We start from the raw sequence: 17,072 nt of genomic DNA on the forward strand, positions 1-17,072 counted from the left end.
CTCCCACACTACTAAAATGACAGGTGTTTCAGTTTCATTGTCCAACACCTGTATATACATAATGTTAATATGTGTAATTTTTATCCCTCCAAGCTGTAGAAAAAAGTTTTTCTAAGATCTCCACCCACCAAGATGTTCTTTTTGTTTATGTTCAATTGTTCATTCTGTTGTATTGAAATGCTATTCATGGCTGAAGGCCCAATATTGTGGCTTTGGAATGTAAACAGATTATTTTTATTTGAGCAATAAAATATACTATTAAAAATAAAGATACTCTAAATCTATGGAAGTTCAACTAAATGTAAGGCTGAAGTGATAAAAATGCCAGTAAACATAGGTGCAAGTTATAGAGGCATATATAATAGACTGATAACTTAGTGTATTAGTGAGTTTGTGTTTGTGTGGTGTGTGTGTGTGTGTTTATTGCATAAACATGATTACTCACAGACACACAGTGGTTTGGGTGAGTCCCATTTGCCGAGTTTGGTGCAATGGGAGATGTTTCTGCCCTCCAGCAGGAATCCAGCATGACAGGTATAATGCAGTATAGTGCCCTCCACTGGAGGTCCAGGGGGCAGCACCGCCACTCTACCATTCTCCAAAGACGTCCAGACTCGTGGACACAGCAGCACTGTGGAGTACAGAGATGCTTTTAGTACATCCGCTTTGCCGTTCAGGAAGGAAGCATTATGCAGGTTCAGCTGGCAGAGGCCCTCCATATAACATTAACAGCATGTTCACAGGTCATTAACCCATTACTAAGTGCTCTTTCACTGTCTTTGTATTTAATTTAAAACCTTATTCTAGCTCTAATGAAATCTGATCTGGACAATACTATAAGGGCAGTTTTTCACACAGGGATTAGATATAATTTTTGATGACACACAGCATACTGAATTGGGATTTTACATTGAAATTAAAAATATTATATAGCCCTATCCAGACTTAAGTTTCTTAGGTGGTCTTGAGTTCATTTTATTCCCGTCTGGAACAACCATGTATGTGTTTTTCTCTCAGACGTCTTCTGAGAAAATTACAGGCTGATTTACATAATATTTTTTGCTGAACTCCGTGGTCCTCCGGTAATTTTAATGCCATCCGGACGCACATCTCTGAGTTTCGTCACCTCACGTTTAATAAAATAGCTATTTGTTCACTGCTACGCACCGTAATTACACTTCGGGCATGTTTCTACGGAGATCCACGTAAACACAACAGCGATTGGAAATGGAGGAGCTACTGAACACAATGTCGTGACCAAGAAAGCCAAAAAACTCACTGGTTCTCCCGTTTTTTCAACTGCAGTCCGGATGCAAGAGTCTTATAACTGAGGATAAGTGTGAAATATTTTTCACAGACGTCCCCCTGAGAAACTAATTCCGTCCGGATATGGCTTATGATGACTATTTTAATCCCTGTTTGGGAAACTGGCCCTAATAGAGCTTCATAAGCAGTTGATAAAATGAAAAACAAAAAGGACTGTTTCCCTTTTTCAGGTAACATTAACCTACCCAGTAATAATGATAAGTAAAGTGTTCTTCACAATACAATAAATAAAATAATACACTTCTGTACTCAGCTGATTTTATTACGATTATTAGTTCAATTCAATGTATCGAACATTAAGTACAATGTGTATAACAGTCACAAAGCACAAACCAACAAACTTCAAAGTGCTCCAGTTTCACTGCACAAATCCCTGTTACGTAACATCAAATGAAAGATTCAGGCAGGGCTTTACCTAGAACTACAGCTTGTGTTTTTTTCACCCACATTCACTTGTTCTGGTGCAATTTCAGCTACTGACTATGATTAAATCTGAAGCATTTGCAGTTAGAATGTCTGAAACTGAGACCCAATACTCTTACTAATTTTAGCTTTCAAGAATTCCATGGTGCCAGGAAATGAGCTATATATTTATTCGAAGCTAAATGCAGGATAATGTAATGATAACATCACCAGTTTCCATATTTAGTTTTGTAATCAATTAATGTGAAATATGGATTTTTGCTCTGCTCTCAACCCAGCCTGCCTGCAAGATTTTACCCAGCTCCTGCTTGCCCTCACAAAAAACAGTTGTTTCTTTTATAAAGTTCCAGCCAGCAGACTAAACATTTTGTACCAGGACAAATTATATCCAATGTTTGACAAAGTCTATTCACAAATTTCAGCTTCAATAACTTAAAATCTCAGAAATATTACGGCAAGTATGGTGAGACAACTTCTCCATAAACGTTTTATTCCTATTAAAAAACGAAATCTACATTTTGGTAGGCTATATACTTGTGACTGTCTAACTGTATTTCGAACCTACACCAATCCGATCCAATACTCATTATCAGTCTAATGTATCATATAACTGCTTTACCAAAGAACCCAAGCCTTGCAAGCAATATAGGCTTTATACTGAAGTAAAATATACGTTTTACATTTTGAGCGTGATGACACTTAGACAGCTGTGTAAGCAAAATGCATTCAGGCAAATGATTAATGACAACTTAGTAAAAAAGAAATCATCAGACTTAATTCACTGATTTCCAGCGTGGTCCTGCAATAAGATGCCACTGCTGTAACAAGTCAGTTGGTGAAATGTATTCCCTACAGCTGTATGTGGTACTATGATGTAGAAGTGGAAGTGTTTAGAAGTTACAACTGCAACTGTGTTCACAGACAGTGATTCTGAAAGTGTTTTGAGTACAGAATCATGCCTGTTATAATGCCGTGCCACCTGAGGGCCAGAAGATCACCAGTACCCTGAGCAATACTGACTGTCAGTCTTGTCCATTGCTCACAGGTATTTCTCCAGTTTTGATGCTGTTATGTACTGTATATGAAATTCTTTATTGAGGAACAGTTTTCTGAAAGTGTTTAAACATTTTAAGATGTTCCTGAGGTAGATGCAAACTGTCCTGTTGCAGCTGTTGTGTTTCTTTTCCCGCCTTTTGTTGCCCTTTTTTACTTTCTATTAATTTCTAAATGTTGTTAACACTGTTTTTTTATGAAATGGTAAAATGTCACACTGATATCTGATATGTACTTATGTTTTACTGTGCCATATTTTTCACACTAGATTTTAAGGCGCACTATCAATGAATGTCAATTTTTTGGTCTATTTTCATACATAAGGCGCATCGCATTATAAGGCGCATTATGCAACACTAGTAAGGAACAGAAGTGTTTTCCTTCTAACTCAGCAGGTCTTGCTGTTGTGTGATGTTTGGGGGGTTAAGTAAGCTAATATGAGTAAAAAAAAAAACTAATTCTAAATTTTCTTTTAAAGTCAAATGAGCACTGGATGTTAATCGAAACAGATTTCTCTACTGAAAACAGTTTATTTGGGTGAGTAATGTGCTTCCGTTTTTCTCAGTAATCTTAGATTTTCAGATTTCCATTAAAACTGGGTTCAGCAGCATTAGCATTAGCAGCTGTGGTTAGCCCTAGCCGTAATTAGCGCTAGTAAATGTCACCCGACAGCACTACACAGAGAAACCCTGAGTGTTCCAGTCAGCCAGTGCGATATTTGCTATTGGTTTATCCCATGTAGCTTGTTTTAACACGGTAAATGCACAGGCTACAGGTGGATATACTCACCTCTGAACGGCAAAAGAGCTAATGCTTAGCGGCTAATGCTAATACTACTACAGCCTCTGTGCTGGAGAAACTTCACTGAAACTCCTGTATAATGCTGAACTTCAGCGGAGTGGCTTTACTGCTTCTTACAACATGACTGGAAGAATTAATACATTTCTGTATTTCTGGGAAAAAGGAAGGATTTTAGGTGTGTCTTATAGTGCGAAAAATGCAGTAAATCAAATTTGTGAGAATCTATGAAATTTGCTAATCATTGCATCCCAACCTTTTTGGAATTGGGCTGTAGAATGGAAGGTCATAAAAGCTCCTGTGAGTATAATGTGTAGGTGTCCCAATATTTCTATAGTGTCCATAAAGTGCCATTTATTTTGTTCAGCTCATTTCCAGACTTCATTTCTATACAAACAAAAGATATAAGTTAATAAGCAAAGCATTTGTAACTGAAACAATGCTCTAAGAGAAGTGAAGGGTGCAAATATTTCTGTTGATGATTGGAAGACTTAAGACATCCAGTCAAACAGTCTGAATGATTATAATCAGCAGAGGGCAGTAAAGGAGCAGAGGGAGAACTTACAGCATCGGCTCTGCAGGTCCAGATCGGTCCAGGTGCCGTTCGAGAGACACTTGCGGACCTTTGGGCCCACAATCACCCTGCTGCCCCGACAGATGTACTCGATCTCGTAGTCTACAGGCAAAATCTGCACACTGCGGATCTGCAGAAAAACAGAGGGAGAGAGGGGAAAAGAGCCAGAGATTTCTTTGTTATGTAATGATGAGCTCTCCGGGCTAATGCGGCAGCGTAGAGCTGTCAGTCTAATGCACTGCACCAACTCTACCTGCTCCTGAGTCAGTCCTCTGTACCGGATCCCGCCATCCCTAGGGGGGCGAATGATGGCACAGCCTGAAAAAAAATAACAAAATAAAAAAACAGAGGAAAAACAGAAAAACAATGTGTACATAATATGTGAACACAAAATCTTTACAATAAAATGGAACACTTGTAACCCAAAAGTGTATGAATTATCAGACTCAAGGTTATTAGAAATTGTAAACTATAATTATAACATTCTTGTATTTTTACTGTGTATCCTATTGTCTATATAAACTATTTTATTTAGTGAACAAAATCTAATTTCAATAATTATCAGTAATTATCGATGTAATGCTGTACATGTACTGTGTTGTAATGCTGGAGATTAACACTGCTGTAGCACACTACCTACAGTCAGCCTAGTTCCCCTGGGACACAACACAATTCTGCAGAATCATACATTATGTGTTCACAGGTATACTTCATCTACTGGAGAAGTGCCAGATGAGACCTACAGTCGATATCAGGTCATATAAACCCCCAAAACAATAATAATAATTTTTTTCTAATATACCACTTTTTAAAGCTGCATTAAAATGTACAGCCTTAACACATATATTTATTTTCAAGTTTTCTGATGTTACATCTTTCATGTTTACTATTGTGGTCTTATTTATTTAAGAAGTGGGGTGGGGAATCACAGGGCATTTCACAATTCGATATTAGTACAATACTTTGCCCATGATAACTATGACATCACGATACTGCAATCCTGCTATACTACAGATACACACACACACACACACACACACATCACAGCATCTGTGATAGTAAAGTAGATAAAATACTCCTAAATAAGCAAATACCAAGGATTATTGATTTATTAGTGACAGTTTCACAGAATTTCACAACTAATATTATTCACTACAGGTTTACCCTATTCATTTGATTAGCACCACAATGTTTCTTAATGAAGCAGTCACTTTAGTAAATCAAATTGGAGGGCGAGAAGTTTAGAATGCCTATGTTTCAATAAATATACAATAAGATCAAAACTAAACAATATATCGCAATATCAATAAATCGTTCCACCCTTATTTAAGAGAATTATTATTAAAAAACAAAATGTCATGTTTTCTTTGAAGGACAACAAATAAAGCACCCTGTTACTGCTTATAAAGGATAAATACAGAATTAAGATTTTAAAATAATGTACAGGACACCATATTTGAAGCATATATTTGATGCACTATTTCACTATTTTTGCATACCATTAACAGCAAATGTATCCAACAGCTAATAAAAGCTCACAGCGTGTGAGGTAATCACACACCTGCTTCCAACTCTCTCTTTGTTTCAGACACTTTATAATACACTGTTATTTACAGCTAAGAACAGTAAAAGCAGATACATTTTATCTGTGTTGTTGTTAATGATTAGTAGATAAGTGCATGTCATTCAGGGTCAGAAGCAACATCTATCTAGCAAATCTAGCATCATATACAGGGGTATATAGTAACGCCTTCCTTTAACTCATATCATTAGCTAAATGCTTTTTTTTATTTGTTCTGTTCCTAAAGGATCATTGAGGATTATATTTTATGTAGTAATTCATAATATGATCAGGATGTATCATCAGATATTAAGGAAGCATGCTAAGTATATGCACTGGCAGCTCTTGACAGCAGAGCTTCAGCCAGTATTTTCTTATTTGAACTGTGTGGTACATCACAGAAATCTGCACTGGATTTAGTTTCCAAATCTGCCCACCGCCATTTAATCCAGTCCCATTTCCACAACCCAGGTTGCCTGGTATAGAAAACAGCACACAAACAGTATGCTGAAGACATGGAAAACTGGCAAGCTGCCTATTTTTCTGGTAAACAGGTAATCACTGAGCTTCAGTAAGGTCGCTAACCAAAGCTAGGTGATTTACCACCAACACCAGTGATGAAGAGACGGGAATTTTTGGCAGTGAAATGTATATATAAACTAATCAGCTGCAGAGTAAGACTTGTTATCACTTCCCACTGTGTGTCAATCTGGCAACCCGCATCTGTGGAGGAGCTGGTGGGACAGAAACCTCATATTAGAACCTCCGGACCTGATGCCCTGTCTTTATGTTGAATGGTTTTCTTTTTCAAAACCTCTCACGATCTGACTGATGTTTAAGTTAAATTATGCTACACAATGCTGCTTTAACCCTATGGGTTTTCTTTTATTAGCTAAATGGTGGCAAATTTAGATTTACATTCAGTGTTAGACTCAGTTGCCAGTCTTGTTTAAAGGCCCACAACTACTTGACAAATGCACAAGATCCTGATACATTATTAGATTAACTAGAACTTAAAATTGATTTGTTTTGTCCTTTATTATATATAAACATGCTATTTAATATGCTACAAAAAAGCATTACATGAGACATAAGATAAGAGACTTAAATGGGACTTTTTTATGTAAAGTGCATGTTATATACAGACATAAATATAAAATGATCATCTCTGTGCTAGCTTAACACACAGTACTGCAGTAATGCATAAAGCACTTTCTGAATGCAAAACAATCATTCGCTTTACTCGTACTGAGCGACTGCGGCCGACCACTTTGCATGTCAGGAAGAGGATACTGTTGAACATCTCTCTATGGTATTGCATCACATCTCACTCTCCCTCTCTCTCATACGCATGCATGCATATACACACACTCACGCATGCACAGACACACACATTACCTCCGGTTGTTGAATTATGTATGGATGCAACAAGAGTGGGAAGCATGTTGAAAATTAAAAGAAACAACAGCTGCGCCATTTCTGCATCTAATAAAGGACGAGAGAGAAAAAAGCGGGTTAAAAATAACAATTACAGTTCAGTCAAGTATATCAACAATACCACCACACTAACAATTTACAGTACATTAGCTCTTTCACACTACAGTCGTAATGATTGCTCAGTTTAAAAATGTCTATTTATAATCCACTGTAATGCACATACTTTTACATCTTTTTTATTATATATTTTATTTAGAATTATATCCCATTTTCTCCATAATTTTTGCTCTCTTGGACTCGACTGCTGATGGAGAAGGATCATAATCAGGGCTTCAAATGAGCAACCCTTGGATCACAATGACAGTGGAGGCCTTTTTTTTTTTTTAGCCTACCGTATTTTATATATAAGGCACACTTAAAATCCTTTAATTTTCCCAAAAAAATCATCAGTGCACCTTATAATCCACTGCGCATTATATATGAATTTTACTAGTCAGGTTGTAAGGTGCAGTAAAGCCACTCTGCTGAAGTACAGAGTTATACAGGAGTTTCAGTTAAGTTTTTCTCCATTAGCCGCTCACTGCGCTAAGCACTAGCTCTTTTGCCATTCAGAGGTGAGTATTATCGGCCTGTAACTCTGCTGCTAACTCCGGCTAGCACTGCTGGAGCAGCATTAGCATTACCTGCTAACCGTGCTAAGCAGTAGATTTTTCCCCGTTCAGAGGCCAGTATAACGGCCTGTAGCCTGCTGCTTTTACTGTGTTAAAACAAGCTACGTGGGACAAACCACTAGCTAACATCGCCCTGGCATACTGGAACGTTCAGGGTTCCTCTCAAGGTTCCTCAGTTAGCGCTAGCGTTTAATAATAATGCTAATAATAATACTGCTGCACCCAGATATAGTGGAAATCTGGAAATCTAAGCTTACAGAAAATAAAAGGAAGCTCTTTACTCACACAAATCTGATACATTAACATCTAGGGTTCATTCGATTTATTCATTTTTTTTAATAGCAGCAAGACCTGCTGAATTAGAGGGAATACATGGTGACACCCTTGTTTTTTTACTAGTGCTTTATACTCAGGCGCACCTTATGTATGAAAAAAGACAAGAAATTAGATGTTTATTGATAGTGAGCCTTATTATGCGGTATTCCTTATACTGCGAAAAATACGGTAGTTTTAACAACTAAGACAATATAATTGACAGAGCCAGCATATTAACGTATAGTATTAAATCTGACTAAATTACACAGGACAATTTTGACAGTCTTGACAGTTAATATTGCCACATAAAGATTCATTTGGCCGTGCCAGTCATCTCTAACCTCGCCCCATCTGCTCGACTCCCCCTCCTATAAGGTAAAGTTTTCATGAGCACTTTCTCCACCACTTAACTGTATATAGAGGGAAAGCTGCTAGGAATAGGTCAAACATAAGTGTACCATATACGCCTAACCATAAACACACACACAGATATGGAAACGGCAATTGAGCTGCACTTCCTACCGTAAGAGCCTTTACGCACATTAATGATATACTATTACCAGTCATTTGTGGGTAAAATATAGACTGCACAGGCTACAGGGTTAACGTCACACTGAAAGTGAGGCTAAACGTGCGCCAGCACACACATACGCACACAGACACACACACATTCATCTGTATGTATATTTATTCTGTCACTGTCAAACCAAAAACTAGTATTTTCAGAGGAAGGCAAAAGAATCAACTTTTAATGAAAGTCAAGGTAAAAACATTTCGGAGCATTGACTGTCAGATTTACATTAGGGCTGCAAAAACTAAACGATTAAATAAATTTAAATTGATAATTAAAACAACTGGCAACTAAATTAATAATCGATTAGTTGGGTCTACGCAGTAAGACAAACCAAAGCTGTAGCAGAAAAGCACAATTAAGCTGGATGCATGTTTAAATTCAAATGCATGTTCATTTACAGTAAGTTTGTAGTAAATTAATTCTATTTTTCAGTGTTTCAGCCATTTAAATAGCTTTTTAAAAGGTAAATAAAAGCATTTTTCTGGGATTAAAAGCGTAAATTTAGCTGTTACTGGAAATATCTCTGCAAAACTGTGCTGGACTGACATGCACAGCTTTCAACACGTGCGTTTACAAGCACGTGTTCAGCCATGTGGATGGAGGCCATGGGGCTACCTTGTGTTTCTTTCTGCCCCCCTCCTCTTGCGCTCTCCCTCCCCCTCGTGCTTCTCAGGCAGCAGCAGCCTGTCACTTACACAGACACAGAGACAGTGCTGTGTATCTACTTCTTGTGTCAAAATTCAAAACATTGCAACATGGCGAGTTTGATTTAATTGCCCTGAGTGACATTGTACATCCTGCGATGTGACTATTGCATATGCGTACATCGCGATGACGATGCTTAAACGATATATCGTGCGGCCTTATACACAGCCCTATTAAATAATACTAGATTCCCACTAGAACAGCTTAGGAGATGCTTTAATGATTAAAGAGATAAAAATCCAGTATTTTTGTATCAATGTTATTTATATTTTTATTCCATTTTAATATTCCAATAAAGTGTTTTATTAAAGAAAAGTGCAATTTTACGATTTTTACTCTACTGGCATCTGTTCAGGCAGAGACATTCTCCCCACTGAGATCAAAATAAATACAAAGACAGCAGGCAACCTGCCAAACTGGTAGTAGAGAGACAGGTAGAGAGTGCGAGTGTGTGAGTACGAGTGAGAAAAAGAGTGAGAGACTGAAAGAGCGAGAGATATATTAAGGACATTAGAGCACTCCAGGATAGCAGTGGGTGATTCACACACTGAGGTGAGGATCACAGGAGACTGGTTAAAGTTTAAAAAGCTCATCCTGTGGCGGCTCCATGTCCACAACACTGCAGCTCTGTGGGAAACCACTCCAGCTGTCTTGTTAAGGCACAAACACCGCCCCATTATTAGATCTGTTTACCTAAAGTGCCTGAGCAGTGCGAGCTACTTGCATTAATTTAAGCTGTTACAACCTTGTAGGTGATTTGTAAGCAGAAATCCAGCTGCGATTTAATTTGCTGTGTAAGTGAACAGGTGAGAAGGGAAAACCGAAGTGAAGTAAAGAATAAAGCAAAGCAAAAATACACTGATATAGTATCAGTATAGTACCTGTAACTTTTGCCATATCCCATACAATCTGAAGAATGTTGCAATGACCTGTAGGACATGCATGTGGGGTCTCCTGCAATCAATATAGATGTGATTTATGCCAGAGTTGCAGGTCTGTTCGCATGGACAATTCTAACCAGAAGCAGCAAGTCACGATCATTACCACCCATTCACTTTATTGTCCACTCTGGGTGGTATTTCCATATTATATTATATTTCTATGTCACATCAGTCACTTTTGTAATCGATGTCATTGCACTTTACTCTGTTAATTATTTAATTATTTATGACCATTAGCAACATCTACTGCACTGCTCCGTTTACAGATAGATCCTTACCTTGTATAGTTAGTTTTTTTTTTTTTTTTATAGCCTTATATATTTTCTATTCTTGTGTTTTGATTTGTCTGAGTATGTTTCTTATTGTATTGTGTTGTTGCTGCTGGATGCCTAAATTTCCTTCGGGATAAATAAAGTATCTATCTATCTATCTATCTATTTGTGACATATTTTTAAGACGCTCAAGGAATAATAAATGCCTGCACAATTTCAGAAATGGAACATCTCATCCATCTGGCACCCATTATCTGGCCTTGCTCCAACTCTGTTAATTTAAGTCGCTTTGCCATGAGCAAGCTGGCAAGTGTTCATCCTTATTCACAAGATAACACCTCAGAATGTATAAAGGTGTGGGTGCTCCCAAGCTGTTCCCTGAGGTAACCCTGTTGCTGTAATGCAGGTCCTAAAGAGCAAAAAAAAAACTTATATAAAACATATATAAAATAATTAAAATAATAACAGATAAAAAGGAAAGATATAAATAATGATTTAAAAATGTTAAAAAATCTTGTTTGTAGGTGAAAGCAAGGCAGTGTAAAGAGAGAAGGCATTTTTCCCCCAGCACCATGGACAGAGACAACACCAGCATCTGACAGGCCTCTTATTGGGGAATTCACTGCACCTCGTGGGGCAACACAGTTTGTGTGTGTGTGTGTGTTCGTTTATTGTGTGTGAGACGCAGATGGAGACTGCAGAGGAAAAAACACATTCAGCACATTTATTTGATACAATCTTTTTGATCTTTTTCCATCATCAACTAACATTCTCCAGTAAGAACATCCTGACGGGCCAACTGGACCGAGAGTTAATATGTCTTTTAAGGATGATGAAAAAACAACGATTGGCAGACTTTTGTTTAGCATCTTTGTAGAATTTTGCTTCACGTTTTGCAGCTCAATTCTATTTCTCATTTGTAGTCCCTACCCTTTTTTCAAATGTCATCATTCCCCTTGAAACATGGAGGAAGTGGTTGACTTGTCCCCCTACAAAATGGGAGGTCCTTTAAGAGCATAAATTAAAAAAATATATATATTATATATAGCAGAGAAGTTCAGCAACTCACGGGGTTGATCCTACATTTATTTGTTATTGTCCACCATGATTTTACAGTGATAATGAACTCACTGGTTTGAATTTTCCCGTTTCAACTTAAATCATACAGCTGTATTAGGTGACAGAATGTAACTGCAGCACCATTTAAAGTGGATTGGTAATATTATCTAGACTTTTAAATACCACAAAACACAAGAGCCAAAACTATATCAACTTTTGTAACAATATAACGGCAAAAAAAAAAACAATACCTATATTAGGTTACAGACTTTACAGTAAGTTTGTGTCTGTACACTGAAAATAAGAACCAGTGCATAACTTGGGTTATCTAACCCCCAATTTGTACAGCTTCCCTACTACAGTAAGGTCGCCAAAAGCAAATTGAGAAATCTGTGAAATCCAATGCACAAAAAATATGTGTGGCATTGTTAAGACCTTTGGAAGGTGGACTTAAGATATTTAAAGGGAAATTTTATAAATTATTATAATTATACTAAGACATTACATTGGATATTGTAAATTTTAACAAAAAAATGCTACATTTACAGGTTTCTTTGTTTGCTTGTATAGATAGATATCTTGCAGAGATTCTTTAAAACCTATTTGGAGCCCATGTAGCTAAGTGGTAGATACAAGGAGAGACATGGAGTAACATGAAGTAACATGGAGTAAACTTAGCCTGCATTACATAGCTTTCTAAAATGAGATTCACTTAAAAGAAGACAGCAGTCTTTTCAACAGTTACTCACATTTTGGATAACTGGATAACAGTGTCTGCATTAATGGGCCAATTTAAATCCACAATAATGTCATATCGGTGCTTACTGGCTTGGCACCATGCTACTGATGAAAAGGTTGCTGGTTTAATACCCAGGTACCACAAACTACTACTGTTGAGCCTTTATCATTTATATCCTTTATATTTATTTATTCAAATGCCTGACTGCTTGCTCCCAGGGTGCTTTAACGATGTCTGCCAACCTTTCTGAGGTTGTTTGCTCACTATATCACTGTGTGTGTGATCGCTAGTGTGTGTATGTGTGTTCAAGGCGGAGGCCAAACGCCATCTGTGTCCAACAGTGGTTGTCCGTGTTGCCCTGTCTTCATGAGTTTTTCCAGTGAAGACCTATTCACAAATACAAATATTAGTATTGGAGGTACTGTCAGTGTAGAAATCAGCCCACTCTGGCACGTCAGACTTTTGTTACTGTAATTCGATTGTTTTTAACCCCATTTTTGGTTTTTGACATAATGATGAATAATAATAAATGATCAGTCAGTCATTCTTTACATTATGTCCATAATTTCATACAGAATAAACCTGTGGGTGGTAACGCCTTTAATGATGTATACTCTTTAATGACGTGTACACAACACACGACAGAAAAGTGAAAAGTAAAAGCAACCAACTTTAGAAATGAAATGTCCCATCCATCTGGCACTATAATAACTAGGTATTATCAGGCCTCACTGCAACTCTGATATTTCACGTCACCTTGCCACAAACATGCTAGCAACTGTTCAACCTCACTCACACCAGCTAACACCTCACAAGTCCAGAGAGGCAACACTTTATTATCAGTTTACATACACATTCGAAACCCTCTTGGAAAACTGGTACAGGAATAGGTCTGGCCGTCCCACACGGCAATGTCTTTCAGTTTTAGCAGAGAAGATGAGATTGGGATGTCTGACAGGTGAAGTGCAGTAACAAAGTCATTGCAAAGATGAGAAAGTACACTGCCTGTCCAAAAAAAAGGTCACACACTCTAATATTTCATTAGACCACCTTTAGCCTTAATTGTGGTTCGCATTCACTTTGGCATTGTTTCGATAAGTCTCTGCAATGTCACAAAATCTTTTTATATTTCAGTCCAGTGTTGCATTAAATTTTTACTAAAATCTCGGTAAAGTCTGACCTCTGCGCAAAGCCTTCTCAGCACATCCCAAAGATTCTCAATGAGATTAAGGTTTGGACTCTGTGGTGAACTCTCTCAATCCATGTGTGAAAATGATGATCTCACGCTCCCTGAATCACTCTTTCACAATTCCAGCCCTAATGAATCCTGGCATTGTCATCTTGGAATATGGCCGTGCCCTCAGGGAAGAAAAAATCCATTGATGGAATAACCTGGTCTATATTCAGTATATTCAGGTAGTCAGCTGACCTCATTCTTTCAGCACATACTGTTGCTGAACCTAAACCTGACGACTGCAGCATCACGAGATCATTTACTTAGTTAAATCCAGGTGGCGACATTTCTTTGGCCGGGCAGTGTAAAAAAGCAATTTATCTGAGCCATATATGACTGCTACTGGACTACTAAAAAAGTTTATATTTTACAGAGCAAATAACCACTCACTGCACAGATACGTGTCTATGTTATTACACAGTAGTGTAGCTATATATTGTTGTTGGCACATAAGCACTCCTCACACTACTCAACATTTCCAAAATGACAAGCTATTACATAATCTCAGAATTATATAAAGTTATAATATAAAGTCAGAAATTACCATATTAGATTACATTATCATGAATACCGTATATTGAAACATAATACTAGACACTAGGCCTTACGTGAAGTTTCTAGAAAGAGCATTACCAGATTTAAGGTCAGTGCAGGTCAAGCCAGGATCTGCTGCTAAAGGGATGGTGGACTCTTTTTTTTCCTTTTACACAATATGTGCACTTACCACTGTCATAAACAACTCAGTGGGTTGCCAGATACAAAACAAATGAGCTGAGCTGCTTCTTTGCTGCACCAACACCAACCTGCCAGACGGGACAACCGACACTACACACACACACACACACACACAGAGAAGCATAGCATAGCATATACACACATAAACACAACAACAGCAGCTTCAGCAGGGGCAGCTGGAGCACCAACGAACTGATCTACTCACAGATATAGGAAAGAAAGGGCCCGAGGGAGGAACGTCCTTCACCATCCACTTCAGGAGGGCAAATAAAACGCTGAGGTCGGGGTAGCAGATCTTCACATCATACTCCACTGATGCCCGTCCTCCTCCCTGCTGTTCAGATTAGTGCAAGTCCAAAGACAGGCTGCATAGGCGGCTATAGGAAATGAATGGCTTACCCCAGTATAAACAGGAGCTAGGTCATATTGCTGTGGGCCACAAATCACCACCAATCACACACATCTAAACACACAGCTACGATACAAACCCGCTACACAGAAAACACACACACACAGTCCACACTACACTCCCCATCCATCGCTCCTCTTCCTCCTCTCTCTTCCTCCCTCCTCCCTCTCTACTTCTGCGCGCGCGCTCCCGCCGGTGACGTCACGCCAGGGGCCGTAAACGTACACTACGTAAAGTGTGTAAATATATAAATAAATATCTAGCTATATATTGAAATAATAAAAGGAAAATACGCACAGAAAATGTTTCTATTTCAGTCTGCTAGAGAAATGACCCCCCAAAAACTCCGCTATATCAGATATAACCTGGATAAAAAAAAACATGTTTTGACGAATGGTCCTCTTTTTTTTATTCCCCTCCACTCCTCCACCCCTCCACTCTCCGCCCTTCCCTTCTTCTCCTTCATCCTCCTGTGCACCTCGTCTATTTATACTCGGCTGATGAATAATTGAGGATAGTAGAAGATTCAGCTCATTCCTGATGAAGTGTCACGTTGTTCTCGTTTTTCTCGCTCTGAGTCAGTGAGAGAAGTCCTAACTCACTCACTCATTTAAAGGGGAACTCCAGCGGTTTTAGGAATTACATACACATCATTCAGATTTCACGCATAATAAATTGCCAAAAAAAAAGTGTATTAATTAATTGCCCTGATAAAAAATAAAAATGCAGCTGAAGACCTGCTTTGACATACAGAAAAAAAAACATATACCCCATGCTGGGAGGAGGCTAGCTCCTAAACTAGCTCCTGGCCAAAAAAACAACCGAAAAAGATTTAGGCCCGGGTTATTACTTTTTCTTTTATATATCTTAAGTAACCTGTAATTACTATCAGCATTTGTCATTACCATCACAAGGACACAATAAATAGTTTCCTTTTTTCAAGAAAAAAGTATCCAAGGATTCTCTAACACTACTTAACTCAACTCAACCACTAATACATTTTAAATACATACAAATAATATGCACGTGTGTGGATGTGTTTGTGTGTACAAAATTACACAAAAAAGAAATGTTTTAAATGTTTTAAAATAGCGAGGCCAAATCAGTAAATAGTAAAAAATATTGATGTTGACAAGATTAAATAAATTATTTTTTGCTGTAATGCTGTAATAAAAAATATTTGCCAAAATTTACTTTTTTTTGCTTAAATTGTCTCTTCACGATGCTGCATGACCACCTATGGTGAAATTGCAATACACTGTCAGCTGATCAGATCATTTGACCCTACCCCTTTAGGATAATGGCTTATGTCAAGACAGTGACTTAAGTTATTTTTTATGCCTAACAATTTTTAATAGCTTTATAACATGTCCGCTACCTTCACTTAATTAATTTCAACGATTCAGGGCTGGCAAATGTTAATATTTTTTACTATAACACTTCATATTAAATAGTATACTATAATACTTAATATTCAAAAGGCAATAGGTCATATTGCATAGGTGTTTAGTCTTATGATTGAGTTTTTTTAGTCTGCATTTTAGCCAGCAAAATAGATTGTCTATAAAACTAGCTAGAAAAGCTCTACAATTTGTGGCTGTTAAAATGTTACACTGTTAACTGTATTTTCAATCATTAGTTTCAAAATGTTGAATTAGTATTGTTGTTGGTTGCTTCTACTGCTCAACTATATCCTAAAACTATCCCCCTAAAACATTGCTAATTCTTAAAAAGCCATCATATTTTTTTTGTGTTTCCTACAATTTTGGAGGCTGTCAATATTTAATACTTAAATATTTATTTTATAATAAAGTATTTCTAATTATAACCTCAAAACAGAAGTTCCCCAACTGCTTGCACCTGCTTATGCACCTTTAATGCCCCTCTAGATGGTTAAGTTCTATTGTCATTTCTTTTCAGTGAACAAAGAACATATCTGGAGTATGAGGTTTCTTGTGCCTCAGCATGATTTCTCATTCGCAGTTTAATCTTTAATCTCATACATGGTAAGAGCTCCAGTCTGGAGAGAGACAGAGGGAGTGGTAAGTGAAAGATAAATGAGGCTTTGTCATTGTACTCATCATTCAGATACACAGCCAGTCCTGGGACAGGACGTCTTAACAGCGTAAAACAAACCGCGGCCTCTATTTCTCGCTGTGGGCCATAAAAAAATGCTGAATGGGTTTTCTGGAAAGGCAGGCATGCTGAGAGATAAAGGTGGCAAAGTTTAATCTAGATACAATGCA

General features: G+C 37.6%; 1 protein-coding gene across 2 annotated transcripts in view; it reads right to left on the minus strand.

The window, feature by feature from the left end:
• gabbr1a (gamma-aminobutyric acid (GABA) B receptor, 1a) overlaps positions 1 to 14,998 on the minus strand; it is an 82,356-nt gene extending 67,358 nt beyond the window's left edge. The window contains exons 1-5 of one of the 2 annotated variants that reach the window (XM_007238804.4): positions 14,623 to 14,998; positions 7,134 to 7,220; positions 4,428 to 4,492; positions 4,166 to 4,304; positions 446 to 631 (exon numbers count right to left, since the gene is read on the minus strand). In XM_007238804.4, coding sequence (XP_007238866.3) covers positions 446 to 631; positions 4,166 to 4,304; positions 4,428 to 4,492; positions 7,134 to 7,212 — 469 coding nt within the window. In that variant the 5' untranslated portion in view covers positions 7,213 to 7,220; positions 14,623 to 14,998. Of the gene's footprint in view, positions 1 to 445; positions 632 to 4,165; positions 4,305 to 4,427; positions 4,493 to 7,133; positions 7,221 to 14,622 lie in introns of those variants that run through there. The other variant, XM_022678854.2, reaches the window with a different exon arrangement.
• Between the last annotated feature and the right edge of the window lie 2,074 nt (positions 14,999 to 17,072).

Source organism: Astyanax mexicanus, chromosome 18 (genome assembly GCF_023375975.1).
Source record: "Astyanax mexicanus isolate ESR-SI-001 chromosome 18, AstMex3_surface, whole genome shotgun sequence".
In the NCBI taxonomy this organism is placed as follows: domain Eukaryota; kingdom Metazoa; phylum Chordata; class Actinopteri; order Characiformes; family Acestrorhamphidae; genus Astyanax; species Astyanax mexicanus.